Raw genomic sequence first — 15,509 nt, 5'->3', positions numbered from 1 at the left:
CAACTGATAGTTATCTTCACAAGTAGGATTGTTGTGTGCTGTGATGCCAGAGGGTGAGCTAGAACTTAAAGAACAGAGTTTCTATAGAGGCAAATTTTGCCAAGAAGAACTTTCTAGGAACTGAAATTGTCCATGAAGGAATGAGCTGCCTCAGGAAGCAGTGAGTGGGGTGTTGGTAGAAGTATGCAAGTGGAGACTGAATAGTTATAGAGAGGATTTCTACATTGGGTGAGAAGTAGAATAAAACCCCTCCCAATCCTAAGAGTCTGTAATCCAGGAGCTCTGCCAGGCCACCCACCCTCTAACTGGGTTCCTGAGATGGTCTCAGAGTTGTTAATGGCTTCCAGCTGTATCCAAAAAGCATATTCTTTTTTAACCCTTGTGTACCTGAATGAGGAGAACCGTATTTCATCCAGGCTGGAAAGAGAACTGAAGTTTTCTGCTCTTTTCTTAAATACCCATCCCAGCCAATCTTTGCTACTCAGGGCTGGGCCAACAGGGAACTTCTCCTGGGAACCAAGGGGTTGAGTTTGATCACAGGCTTAAGCAATTTGTGGTTTACATTAAGAAGTAGAGCACTGTGCTTAAAACAGTTTTGTGGTTTCATTCTCCCCATCAAAGGTTGCCTCCTCACCGGCTATTTTCTTCTTACCTTTCATTCTTTTAAACTCTGATACTCAAGGCTGCATTTACTATTTTGAGTCTCAGAGTATTTTTTAAAGGCAAATTTTGGGATGAAGACACCAGTGTGGTCTGTTTTCAAATTAGTGAATTGTTTGATTCCTGGATGTAACTGTGTGTTCAACTCTCCTCTTTTCCCCAGATCACTTCCTCACTCCCAAATGTATCTCCTCCCTTAGAGGTAAAGAAAATGAAAGATTTCTTCTTTGTTCTTAGTTCTTTGAAATAGGAGGTGACAAGCTGTGTGCGTTGAGATTAAATTTTGATGTGACTCTGGCACTCTCAGATTTTGAATCTCCTGTCAGACCAACTAAATATTTTGGGGTTGCGTAAACAAGTCTCTATCTGGAAGCTTATTTCATGAGTATTAGACAATGATCAAACCTGTTAAAAGACTTCAGGGTGCACATGTTACTTGCAGTAGGATTTTCCATGAAATAATTGATTTAAAAGACAAGGGAAAATGTCACATTTTACTTCCCGCTAATCGATTTTCCCTCCTTTCTTTAAGGCGGCATTTGTTTTTTGTTTGCTTGTTTAGTTTGTCTTTTTGTTTTCCCCTCTACAAAGCTCAGGGAAGTACCTTAAATAAGATGTGCTTTATCTGCACCTAACCAGATTAGCAAAACTGGTGAATTCACTCACTAATTTGTCCCACAGGGAGAAAAAATGAAATCAGGCACATGCATTCATGCACTTTGAAAAAACAAGGAGCAATGGCAAAGTGTGGCTAAAGGTAAAACATTTGTTAAATTTGTACAGAAAATTAAGCTGGAGAGAGTGAACTAGTTAAATTTTGCACAGTGATTGCCAAAATTATTAAAAAGTGTAATGTCTATGTTCAGCCAGGAAAAAGCAGGCATTTGCATCTTTCTGGCAGCTCTTCTTTAAGTATATGGAAACTATGGTTTGTTTCTTTACAATATTTTCCCAGTTATTTGTGAGGTAGTCTGTTTTCTTGTAACAGTCAAAGAATCTTCCACCTCTCCACTGAAGGCCCGAATGAAACGAATCTTGGCCTTTCCTCTGAACCTCTTTGAACTATTCAGCGCTTGCCGCTTAGGTTTTCCTTTCTTCCTCTTTCTTTGGTTGTTAAGGTTTATTCATATCTCCCTTCCCCCTTCTCTGAGTTTGATCCTAGAAGTGCGGAAAATCAGATTTCCTTAAGAAGACACGTTTAAATTAAGGCAGCTCGGGAAGTATCATTCTTAGGTCTAAAGGGAGCAGGAAGACATTTGGCCAGAACAGTCAGAGGGAAATGCTGTGTCCCCACAGCTAACCTCAGGTGAAAAATTATTTGTAAATTCTAAAAAGATCTTCTAGAACACTTGAAGAAAGAAAGACAAAAGCCTCTTCTATTCCTTCCTGATTGGACAGTTGCTGGCGTCCATGAAGGAAAGTCTACACCAAAGTCACAGAGAGCTGTGGGGAGCCCAGACCTCTTCAGTGGAACCTTTGCACAGAAACCTGTTGCTTGGCCACCTGCTCTGCTTCTCCCTTTGTGCCCCCACCCTCTCTCTCATATGATTACTTAAGATAATCTTGCCTTCTCATAGACACTCTCACTTTCTTATCAGAAATCACATTAGAGCATCTCAGTATCTGCCAAGGGTTCCTTCCCTAAGGCCCTTGGAACTAGCCACAGGGAAAAGAGAACCACTTGCAAACCAGATCAAATTGTAGGATTACCTTTAGGTCACCGAGGTTTATGCGTCTGCTGTAGTGATCTCACAAGAGTTCCTGGGCAAAAGGTCTTATCTCAGAACAAAAAACTGGTACTACCTGAGTTAATTTTTAGTACAAAATTAGAATCTGAGAGGAATAACTGCAAATATTTCTGCTGTTGGTTGGGTCTCCTGCCTAGGCTAATAACAGTGATTATTAGATGATGTCACATACAATAAGCCAACTAAGTAGTAGGCCAAATCAAACTGTAGATTCCTTATTTTGCCACTCATCTTTTCAGTGATCTCAGGCAAGCCACATTGCTTCTGGAAAACAAGTTTCCTTATCAACAAGCAATCATCGTAAGCTTGCCTCATGCCTGTTAATAAGGAAAAATTATTATTTTTATTTTTTTAATGAAGAATTATAACATAAAAAAGCACTTATGCATGAAAACTTCTAATATTAAACTTAATTTTATTGGACTGTGATATTCAACTAGAGTGAAATCCTGTTTTTAAGAGAATTATGCAGAAAGTCCTTAGTTTAATGAAATAAAAATATCATTAATCTGAAGATGAATGCATCGTTCTCCTTGATCCTGACATCTAGGTCATTTTAATTCTTCCTTTGTAGCACCTTCTTTCACAAAGCATTCTTATCTATTTTTCTTAAACAGTCTTTGATCACATTGAATCTTTGCTCAAAAACCACACTAGGTTTTTGCTGCCATTAGGAAAAATTCCAAAATCCTTAAGGCCTTTCCACAGTTTCTTCCACGGAACGTCTGGGCTTGCCAATACTTGCAATAAAGTCTCTACTTTCTGAACGCATATTGTCTTGCACACTTAGCTTGAATCATTTCTCACATCTGAAACCATTTTTCCTTTCATCTGTTTGAATGTTACTATCTTTTAGGTCCCGGTTCCAGTTAACATCTTCATTCATCTATTAGAATATAAAATTCATGAGGGCAGGGACTTTTGTCTGTTTTGTTCACTGCTGTTCAAGAGAATGTCTGCTGAATGAATAAATGGATGGATTGAGTGATTGGATGACAGAGGGTAACTGGCCTGTGGCAACACAGTTTTGGGGCAGCTGCAGAAGTTTGTGTCTTTAAAAATACACAATTGAACAATTGTTCAGATATCAAGTGGCAGAACTAAGACCTGAACTCAGGCCTGTAAACCCAAAGCCTTGCCAGCTCCACCTGGTTGCCACTTGCATGACTGAAGGGAAGAAGTAAAACTGCAGCTTCTCTAGTCTAATCTTACAGGCTTTTCTGAACTTGAAGATTGCTGACAACCACTAGTGGGTGAATGCAGTATATATCTGACAAATAGGTTTGTTTGTATGCGTGTGTGTGTGTGTTTATGTGAATACATGCATGCATCTGTGCATTTACCCCAAATACCTGCAAAGTAATTCTTCTAGTGTAATTTTCCATTGTATTGTTTTCCTGTTATTTCTGAGAATTGCCAGGGTAGAGTCTACTCAACTGAAAATCTGTAACACAGAGAGTCTCTGCCTTCTTTCTCATCCACATATCAGAAGAAGGGCTAGAAAGTTATTCTTCCTTTTTCATGGTCTGAGAAAGGGCCCACATACCAATCTGTGGAGAACCCACTGGTGTTGGCACCAGGTGTCTAAGAAGCAAGCAAACACTGGGGATTACTTGCAAGTTGCTACACATAAAACTACCGAAGAAGCTGTGTGCATGCTATACCAAATCTTACAACCATGGAGCTGTATTTCTCTTCATCAGTGTCCAATGCACTAAGTAACTAAGTCCCAGAACAATGACCTCTTCATGCCCTAGGCAGTAGGTTCAGGAATCATCTACTCTTTCAAGGTTGATTGCAAAAATCTTTCCATGCCTTACAAGGTATTAAGATTAATTAAATGGAGAGAACTATGTGAATTACATGTTGTACATTTCACCCCAAATTAAGTCTATTTCAACAGACTCCAATGTAGATGGAAATATTTCAGAATGTAGCTCTACTGCCTGTGGAGAATATCTTGTTTATCTCACTGATTGTTGTCTTCATCATGTAAATTTCCTGCTTAGAAAACTCTCAGGAGTCCCCGCCCTCTAGTGAATGACAAAGAAAAAAAGCTTCTCAGATTGACATTTCCTGGTGGGTCCTAATCCACCTTCCAGATGCATTTCCATGACTCCCCAACACTTAAACCCACCATGCCATTCACTGCCTCCTGACCTCGTCCTCTACTTGCTTCCCATGGTATCTGGGCTTAGTCCACCTAGAAAGCCCTTTCCCAACCTCTGCCTGTAAAAATTCACTTATTTTTCAGGTCTTATCTTGAACGTTCTTTCATAAGACCAGCAGGAGTCCTATTGTAGACTCCATGTTTGTTATTCTCCTATAGAATTGACCACATTTTGCTTTATTTTATAGTGGCTTTTGTTGTTACTGTTCATTTGTCCATACATCCAACAATTACCTAATGAACACTGATTGGATCTTCATGGTACTTTTGGTCTTGCTGGGAAGACAGACTGTATAAAAAAAGCTCTTAGAGTAATATGTGGTAAATAGAGACAGACCCTGATTTACAATGATTTAACTTAAGATTTTTCAACTTTATGAAGGTTTTTTCAGGGTATTAAATGCATTTGTGACCTACTATGGGCTTATCAAAGCACAACCCCATTGTAAGTCAAGGAGCATCAGTACTTGATGGAGAAAGTGCAGTGCATACAGGAGGCATCTAACCTAGTTCTGAGTGTGTGTTGAGGATAGGGTTTGGGTCCAGCAGGGCTATCCTTTGCATGCTTTTGTTTTGCCTTATACAAGATTGATGCTTTCTGAGGTCACAGACTTTGCAGGATGGGCAGCCAGTAAACACATTGCATGGAATCATCAATGGCTCCCATCTGCATAATGTAATCTCATCTAACACCACTTCGGACTAAGGCCATTGCTTCCGGGGCTCTTCTGCAGCTCCATTATGTGTGAAAAGCCATTGATGAGATTTTACAACTTAAAAGCTTTTCTCCCTCTAGCACAGACACTCTGCCAGGCAGGAATTGTTCTAGAGTCTGGTGGACATAATTTATGTGAAAATATATGATGTGTTTATTACAGTATGGACTGAAAGGCTCATAAGTTAAAGAGTAGGCCTTTTTTGAATGTGTAACCTACACATAAATGAAATTAATCCTTAAAATGTGTAAGGTATTATGACTGCCTTAGGAGAAGTGTGTTATGAACACACCTAAGCCCTTCAATCTTTATTTGTAGCCTTAAACAATCAAGAAAAATGCAGCCACATTTTGGTAATTTGTTAGAAAGTGCTTGAGTAGGTTTATGCTGACTAAACCTGCTACTGAGGTGCCTCTGGCTAAGGTTAGATCTATGACTCTAAGACTTATCGGGAAAATGAGAGCCTTGAAAATGTCACCTCTAAAAATAAAGTGATAAAACTCTCATTACTGCAGTAAGGTAAACTTTACCTTGGATTAAACAGCCCATTAATTTATTAAGTCATTAACCTACGTTTCTTCCCATTGCATTTTTTCCATCTTACTATTCTAAGAAGGTAGACGGGCTCATGTTTTCCCACCTCTGGATCTCAAGATTGCAGGAGAGAGGCCAGTGGGTCGCAAAGACAACACTCTCTCCGGGCTTTGAAAAGTAGACTTTCCAAATTCCCCTTGTTTCAGGGCACTGGGCTTGTTCAGCCCAAAGACTGATGGAGACACAATGATCTTCTACGACTGGGAAGGTGGGAGTGGCCAAATAGGTTCCAGTAAAGGAAACATCCCTTGCCCTAGCAGCTGCTTTGAGGAGCACCACCTCAGGGCAGCACCTGGTGTGATGCACCTTGGGGTGGACATTTAGGTACAGGGCTTCCCCACCTCTGCCAATATCCCATCATCCAGGAAGCAGTGGGGTTGCCCACCTTCCAAAGATAACATGGACTTGGACGCTGAGTAGCTGACCACCCCGAATCTTCTAGACTGCACAAGCCCTCTCTGCTGGAGCAGAAAGGGAGGAAGCCCTTGTAATTAAGGACTTTGAATTCCACCCCCGACCCCAGCAATTGGCAGTTTGGAGTCAGACTTAATTTGATTTTGAAAATAATGTGATAAGCCAAATATGGTGGGATAAAGTTGTATCCAATACAACTGAGCACATAAAAGCAAAATATTAGCTTAGAATGAATGGGCCTATGGGTTTGTGGAGTAGAGCTGTGAGAATCCATCCAATTGCTTTTTATAGCTTTGTTTTTCTTCTTCGTAAGACCCCCATGCCAGATTATTTTCTTTTTTCTTTCTTTTCTTTTCTTTTCTTTTTTTTTTTTGAGACAGAGTCTTGCTCTGTCACCCAGGCTGGAGAGCAGTGGTGTGGTCTTGGCTCACCACAACCTCTGCCTCCTGGATTCAAGCAATCTGCCTCAGCCTCCCAAGTAGCTGGGATTACAGGTGCCTGCCACCACATCTGGCTAATTTTTGTATTTTCAGTAGAGATGGGGTTTCACCATGTTGGCCAGGATGGTCTGGAACTCACGAGCTCAGGCAATCCACCCGCCTTTGCCTCCCAAAGTGCTAGGATTACAGGTGTAAGCCACTGCACCTGACCTGCCAGATTATTTTCAACACGCTCTTAAATATTACCTTCTTGGTCCAAAGGGTCCCCCACCAGTGGTGCTAAGTAACATCCATGAGGGGCACTGGAGGCCATGGACAGATGAAAGAAATGCAAAGAAGGAAAAAGGGGCGAGAAGACAAAGAAGTGAAAAAGAAGGGAAAGTAGAGAGGAGAGAAAGAGATAACTACCAAAATCAGTGGAAACCCTATAAGTAGGCAGAATAAATGTACTGGAATGGCAGGCGTTTTCAAGCCAAGCCCAAGGAAGACAGTTATGCTCTTCTCCTTCTCCCATTTTCCCCATATGTTTTCTACTTTACTTTCTACTTAGTCAGCCTTTGATTATGCAACACCCTCATCCATTCCCAGGCAACAGACACCTCATTCTTTAGTCCCACCCAGCTCAAGAGGAGGCCACTGGGGAAACATAAGGGTTTGAACCTCACCCAGACCTGGGTTTCAAATGCGGCCCTGCCAACTAGTGTCACTCAGGTACTAGATCCTCAAGAGTCTAGGAGAGTGCCCCCTGTCTAGGAGGGGTCAGGAAATTAATCACTGACCAACAGTACCAAATTACCTTCTCCTTGTTATTTGACTTAAGACTTCCGGGTCGTGAAGACTGTGAGTCTTGAAAAAACACTGGTGAAAATTGAGGGCTTCTAAAAGAGAGGTTAGAGGGCACTAAAGGGAACCTACCTAAATGATTTCTCATTCATATCTGCAAGAAGCCCTTCTCTCTCTAGTCCACTGGTTATCACATTTTACAAGGCCTCAGAATCACCTGGAGAGGTGGTTAAAGCACAAATTGCTGGGCCCACCCTTGTAGTTTTTGACTCAGGATGTCTGGGCCGGGTGAGACAAAAGGTCCCGGATGATGCTGATGCTGCTGGTCCAGGAGTCACACATTGAGAACCACTGACCTAGTCCTATCTCACATTAAAGCTAAAGTGGTTTGTTTAAAGTCCTGCTTTTATCATTTCACTTTCTGTTTAAAACTCTTCAATAGCATCCTGTAAGATACATTTTGAGGTATCGACGCTAACGGTTAGATGATCAAGCTTTTTTTGTTTAGTGAAGAGGAGAGAAGCCATTGCACCTCGACCACCCTGTCCTCTTAGGATGTTTTCTTAAAGACATAAGACATAAGAAGCCAGCCTTTTGATTTTACAATGCGAGGACTCTGGCCTTCTGTAAGGATCTGTAAGCCCTTACCTCCAGAACGGCAAGAGAAATTGTAATTGTCGTCTTCCAACTTACTATATAAAGTTGTGTGAAATTCTGTCCAGACTTTGTACACACTTTCATACTATCTGCATATGCATGTAAATCTGTAATGCTTACTCACAAGTTGTGTTCTCTCTCTTCTCTCTTCATATCTTCAAATAGTGCTACAAAGGAGTTGTTGTTAATGTTGGCAGGGTTGTTTCATTTCCCTAACACAACCTTCCTTAACACTTTACTATTCTCTGAGGACCATGCTCCTTTTATAGGGGTGGACCCCTGCCAACCTTGCCTGATGCAATTAGATTCTCTCTCCCAGGAATTTGGGATCAGGACTGAGAGACATGATCTGGAGAGAGCGAGAGAGAGCGAGAGAGAGAAAGAGAGAGATGCACAGAGAGAAGAGGCAGGGGTGCCGGTTCCTGAGGCCTTTCCATCTGCAGTCCAACCCGAAGGAGTTACAGCTGCATTTCCTGCCTTGGGTTCTGTGAGCTACCCCACGTCCTGCCCAAATCCCCCTTTTTGCTTAAGCAGATTGGCCTTGGAGTTCTGCTAATTGCAACCAAAATAACCCACATGAAGATACTTCCCACTGCCCTCTCGATGAAGTCCAGATCCCCTGAACATGGCAGCAAAGCTCTTCACCATCTGGTGTCTGTTTGCTTTCCATCTTTTTCCTCAACACATTCACCTTCCACTCTCTATTTCTGTATGTTGAACTACTGTTTAGCTTTTTCTACTCTTCAGGACTTGGGCACGACGTGTTCTTTCTGCTTATTGCACTCTTTTCTCCTCGTCTTTGCCTGGCCAATCCCCATTTGGCCTTTAGAATCAGTGTGTGTCATTTTCTCCAGGAAGCCCTCCCAGATACACAAATTCTTTTCCTAACTCTCTGAGTACCTTTAGCTCCTCTTGTCCTAGCGTATATGGACAGTATCATTGCCTGTTGACTTGTCTTTCTTCCACCTTAGATTGTGAGCTCTGTGAGGGCATAGGTGGATTCTGGATTGCTTTTGTTTCTGGGTATCTAACACAGTGCCTGGTACTTGGCCAGCACCAAATAAATACTTATCAAATGAATGAATAATGTGCCTTCCTTGCTGTCAGTCACCTCCCCCAGCAGCAGACTGACAATGTTGAATAGAAAAAAGAGAGAAAGAAAGAAAAAGACTTTGGCCTCAAGCTATAGACTATGATTTGGAAATACTCTGGAGATCAAGAATCAGATATCTCCGTGGTTTGGGAATATCCAATTACCTTCATTGTATCTTTTTTTCCCTATTTAATAATTGTGCCAGAGCTTCTAATTAGAGAAAAGACCTCATGCATTTATTGATTCCAATGTGCTGCATCACTAGGGAGATTTTGAGAATAAGGCTGGAATTTAGCATATCAGAAATTCAATCCATTTGAGATCTCTCAAAGAGGTTTGCCCTTGGGTCATTTAGCACAGACTTTCATAGTCACTGCAAACTGTTGTCATGGTAATCATGGAACCTTTCATGATTTTTGTATATGAGTTAATGAAGACACTGGAAACAGCCCAAAGGACTTCATATTTGGGCGTGCATTTGTCTCCATATTAACCTAATCATTGTTTTGAACACACATCTGCCCCAGGGCCGGTCCTCTTGGCTCTTGGCCCTGACAGAAATAAATAAACAACTGATTCCTTTTTAGTATTTCAGACTAGGAGGCTGTGGATGGTTGCCCTTTTGGTCTCATTTCAACAGGAAATCTCACATGGAAGGTTTAAAAGAGCAGAAGAAAAAAGAGGCTGTGTGAAGCAAATCTTTCTTTTATTTCAAATGATTAATGTGGCTGATTTCAAGGTACCTAAATTTAATGCCTATAAAGGTTTCAGTTGTGGAGAGCACAGAACATTGACTGTATATAAAGCCTTTTTTAATGGTTCTTTATAAACACACTTTAACTTAAGCTTCCATCAGGCCTACAAATTTGGATACAGATATCCCAGTGTGCTTACAATATTTGAGTGTGAGTTTTCCATCTGTGTCTTCTGTGAGTTATTTCCCAATATCCATTCTTCTCTTTTTTCTTAGTAATAATACCCCTTATTACTTTTAGCAAGGGACATGGATGTTTAAAATCAAGACATGGCTGGGCGCGGTGGCTCACGCCTGTAATCCCAGCACTTTGGGAGGCCAAGGAAGGTGGATCACGAGGTCAAGAAATCGAGACCATCCTGGCCAACACGGTGAAACCCCGTCTCTACTAAAAATACAAAAAATTAGCCGGGCGTGGTGGTGGGTGCCTATAGTCCCAGCTACTCGGGAGGCTGAGGCAGGAGAATGGCGTGAACCCAGGAGGCGGAGGTTGCAGTGAGCCAAGATCGCACCACTGCACTCCAGCCTGGTGACAGAGTGAGACTCCATCTCAAAAAAAAAAAAAAAAAAAATCAAGACATTTCCTACTCTCCCTTACTGCTGGCCAATAGTACTTAAAGAGAGGGGTTATATTGAACTTTCTGGATGTAGCTTTAAAGGGAGCTGTTGAGAGTGGTAGGAGGCAGCCAAATGCCTAGGTAGATAGGGGTGGGTCCCTGGTGAAACCCCACCTCCAAGCCAAAGAGAGTTCAAAGCCTGAAAGCCAAGCTACAAATTAAATCCTCAGACTGGATTGAGAAGCCGTCTTCCTGTTTGGTGTGCTTTCCTCTAATGGATCCCCACCCTTCACGTGTTTTACATATACCTACCCTGTTCCTAATTGGTTTTCTACACTGTCATGCCCACCTTTGAGTGGTGTCTTTGTGGTAACCTTTTGTGCATACTCACAAACCAATCAGCACATACTCCCCATTCTGAGTCCGTAAAAGTCCCCAGACGCAGCCACATTAGGAACTTTCACGCCTTTGGGTAGGAGAACCACACCTCACGTCCCCTCTCTGCTGAGAGCTCTTCCTTCACTCAGTAAAATTCTCAGCCCTCCTCACCCTTCAATGTCCAGCTTATTCTCATTCTTCTTGGGCATGGTACAAGCGCTTGGGAACTGCTGAACATGAGTTTAAGCTGTAACACAGGTGTGCTGGGGCATGCCAGCATGGCCGAGCAAGGCCCAGGTGAAGCATCACTGGCTGGGGGTCCCTGGCTTGCAAAATGACTGAGAAGAAAAATCCTGCATCACTATTATGTGCCTTTCTTCATCCCTTCCTACTGACTGGAATGTGGACATGATGGATGGAGCTGGGGCAGCCATTTTGGGCAATGAATTGGGAGCCACATTGAAAATGGCAGAATTAGAAGCCAGAAGTCTGGGTCCCTGGAGACTGTGGAACTTCCATAAAAGCCAAGACCACGAGAGAGAAAGAAACTGCAGTCTTAAGTAAGCATCTATTATTCCAGATTTTCTTTTTTTTTTTTTTGATACAGTCTCACTCTGGCCCAGGCTGGAGTTCAGTGGTATGATCTGGGCTCACTGCAACCTCCATCTCCCAGGTTCAAGTGATTCTTATGCCTCAGCCTCCCTAATAGCTGGGATTACAGGCATGCACCATCAGGCCTGGCTAATTTTTGAATTTTTAATAGAGACACCATGTTGGTCAGGCTGGTCTCGAACTCCTGACTTCAAGTGATCTGTCCGCCTCAGCCTTTCAAAGTGCTGAGATTACAGGCGTGAGCCACCACCCTTGCCCTTATTCCAGATTTTCTGTCATCTAATCTTAACTGATACACCACTCAAAAGTGAAATTTATTTTTTCTGCTTCCATTGATTGGGTGTGAAATTGCATGGGCTTTTTTGCGAGATTTGCCTTCTGCTCCCAGGGTCTGTTGGAAGATGAGCAGGTTTGCTAGACCTTTGCATTAGCCAAAATAAGTTCTCTGGTACGGAGAATTGAGACAACATTTCAATGTCAGGGCTAAGCTTATTCCACTTAGCCATAGAGACATACTGTTGCCTGGTCTCTGTATGTGTATTTTGAGTTTTTCTAGTGCAAGGGAACTACATATCCTTTACCCTAAAGTCAGGGCTCCTATCTCAAACACTTTTTGGAATGTGGTAGGGGATAAGACTTATCACTAATCAGTCTGAGTAGAAATTAGTTGAGATAGAGACAAAAACCAAACCAAAACAAAAATTATCTAAAGCAAGTATAATAACCCGCCATGGGAGAGACGAGCCTTATGCCAGCAAGGAATTGTGATTTTACTTACTGAACTTGGGCCTTTTAATCTTCTTTGACGTTTCTTTGTTTGAATGTACTCCAGTCACCAGCAAAACTACATAAAGAAAAATTTAAAAAATTTAGTCAATATTATTTTACCTAAATGCTTTCTCTTTTGACTTATATTTGCTTTGATCATCCACAAAGTATTCTCACTGGCAGAACAAATTTTCCCTCTTACAGTCATGCATCACTTAACGATGGGGCTGAGCTCTGAGAAATGTGTCAATAGGCGATTTCATCATTGTGCCGATATTGTAGAGTGCACTTACACAAACCTAGATGGTCTACTACACACCTACACTGTATGGTATGGTCTGTTGCCTCTTAGGTCAAAAACCTGTACAGCATGTTACTGTACTGAATACTGTAAACAATTGTTAACAACTGATAAGTATTTATGTATCAAAATATATCTAAACATTAAAAAAGTACAGTAAAAATACAGTATAAAAGATAAAAAGTGGTACATCTGTAGAGGACACTTAGCATGAATGGAGCTTGCAGGACTGGAAGTTGCTCTGGGTGAGTCAGTGAGTGAGGGGTGAGTGAGTGTGAAGGCCTACGATATTACTGTACAAAACCGTAGATTTTATAACCACTGTATATGTCTACACTAAATTTATAACAAATATTTTTTCCTTAATATTAATCTTAGCTTACTGTATCTTTTTCACCTTGTGAACTTTTTGATTTTTTAACTTTTTGACTCTTTTGTAATAACGCTTAGCTTAAAACACACACATTTTACAGCTGTACAAAAATATTGTCTTTCCTTATATCCTTATTCCACAAGCTTTTTTGTATTTTTGAGATGTTTAAATTTTTTACTTTTAAAATGTTTTGGTTAAAAGTTATGATAACTTTTTTTTTAAGTGAGTAAAAGGAGTATACTCTAAAATAATGATAAAAATATAAGATATAAAATACACGCCAGGTGTGGTGGCTCACGCCTGTAATCCCAGCACTTTGGGAGGCAGAGGTGGGTGGATCACTTGAGGTCAGGAGTTTGAGACGAGTGTGGCCAACATGGTGAAACCCTGCTTCTACTAAAAATACAAAAATATTAGCTGGGAGTGGTGGCACACGCCTGTAATTCCAGCTACTTGGGAGGCTGAGGCAGGAGAATCGCTTGAACCCAGGAGGCAGAGATTGCAGTGAGCCGAGATCACGTCACTGCACCCCAGCCTGGGCGACAGAGTGAGACTCCATCTCAAAAAAAAGAAAACACATAAGCCAGCAGCATAGTTGTTACTTGTTATCTATCAAGTAATCATTATCGAGTATTATGTACTGTACATAACGGTATGTGCTATACTTTTACATGGCTGCTGGCAGCTCAGTAGGTTTGTTTACACAAGCATCACCACACACATGTGAGTAATGTGTTGTACTACATCAATGGCTACAATCTCACTAGGCAATAGGAATTTTTCATCTCCATTATAATGTTATAGGGCCATTGACTGAGACACTGAAGTGCATGACTGTATTAAGTGCATGAAGTGCATGACTGTATTAAGATGGGAGAAATGAGATGTCTACTTTGTATACTTTTCTCAGCCCCAGCTGAAAGGTCCCTTTAAAGACACCTCTTGGATACTTGTCCTTTGTTTTGCTGTGTTTAAATTTGACCACACTGACCTGACAAAGCTCCCATTTTCCAGAGGAAGGAATGTGGGTCTGGAGAAGTCCACCAATTTGTCTTGTCCCATGAATTAATGATGGAGGTGGGATGAGCACCCCGGCCCCTCCTGTGCTCTGTCCTCCCTTCCACAGCAGGTTTCCAGATGGCCAGTTTCCAAATAGCCGGAGAACTGCATGTGAATGTGGGTGCATCTATGTGTGTGCACACTATGTGTGTGTGCACCTATGTGTGTGTGCATATGAGTGTCCTTGAGGGAAGGCTGAATGCAGGGAACATACAAAGAGCCTCAGAAGAGAGGCTGTCTGGGAAAGAAAGGCAAGGAGAAAAGGGTTAGGGAGAAGAAGGAGACTCATCACAATGTCTGAGAAGTGACCTGAGTATTCCCTCGTAGCCCCCTGGCAGCCCTGGTTCTGTGTCCCATCGAGGCAACTGCAGATAGTTAAGCTTCCTCCTTAGAAACAGGAGCAGAACCTCCGATAGCATTTGGACACCACGTTCCTTAACGTATATCAATAGGTGAAGAAGGGAGAATTCTGTATCCTTTCTGATTTAAAGTCTGGTTCCTTTTCAAGCACATAAGATGAAATAGAGCATTCTGAGAGCTTGTGATGAGTCTCTCCTTCTTCTCCCCACGCTTTTCTCCTTGCCTTTCTTTCCCAGACAGCCTCTCTTCTGAGGCTTTTTTTTTTTTTTTTTTTTTGAGACAGAGCCCCACTCTGTCACCCAGGCTGGAGTGCAGTAGTGTGATTTCGGCTCCCGGGTTCAAGCAATTCTCCTGCCTCAACCTCCTGAGTAGCTGGGATTACAGGTGTGCTGCACCACGTCTGGCTAATTTTTGTATTTTTAGTAGAGATGGGGTTTCACCATGTTGGCCAGGCTAGTCTCAGACTCCTGACCTCAGGTGATCCACCTACCTCGGCCTCCCAAAGTGTTGGTATTACAGGCGTGAGACACTGCACCCAGCCTGAGGCTTTTTATATATTGTCTCCGTTCATTAAAAAGTGAATGTTGGCTGTTTTTATTATTTAAAAAGATACATGTTCTTTGTAGAAAAATGTAAACAACACAAATGTGGATGAATATAAAAGTATAATATTTTCTAGTCTTTTTCTATATCTATACAGGTATTCATATGAATACATTTAAACAAACATTTGATCATACTCATGTTGTTTACAATGTTTAATAACTTATTTCCACTTAATGATATATATCAACATTTTTTCTTGTCATTAAATGTTCTTTCTACAGTAATTTTAATTGCCTGCAAAGTATTACCCTATATGGATGTATCATAACCAAACTTTGATTTAATAGAAATAGCGTAATCTTTGCATAGATCCGTTATTTCCTTAAAATACATTTTCAAATAGAATTTGTTTGAAATGTATGCTCACTTAAAATTTTGATATGTATTGTGAAAATTTCTGATAGCTTTTTTTTTTTTTTTTTTTTTTTTTTGAGACAGTCTCACTCTGGCTGGCTAATTTTTGTAT

The 15,509-nt window shown here is 41.3% G+C and overlaps 1 protein-coding gene across 2 annotated transcripts in view; it reads right to left on the bottom strand.

The window, feature by feature from the left end:
• The window catches only part of VIT (vitrin), a 127,471-nt gene that overhangs the window by 79,967 nt on the left and 31,995 nt on the right, over positions 1 to 15,509 (bottom strand). For both annotated transcript variants that reach the window (XM_003908500.3, XM_003908497.3), the window contains exon 3: positions 12,355 to 12,420. In XM_003908500.3, the coding sequence (XP_003908549.1) occupies positions 12,355 to 12,420 (66 nt within the window). The remainder of the gene's footprint in view (positions 1 to 12,354; positions 12,421 to 15,509) is intronic.

This window comes from Papio anubis, chromosome 14 (assembly GCF_008728515.1).
Source record: "Papio anubis isolate 15944 chromosome 14, Panubis1.0, whole genome shotgun sequence".
In the NCBI taxonomy this organism is placed as follows: domain Eukaryota; kingdom Metazoa; phylum Chordata; class Mammalia; order Primates; family Cercopithecidae; genus Papio; species Papio anubis.
This window is presented reverse-complemented; position numbering and strand designations above follow the sequence as displayed.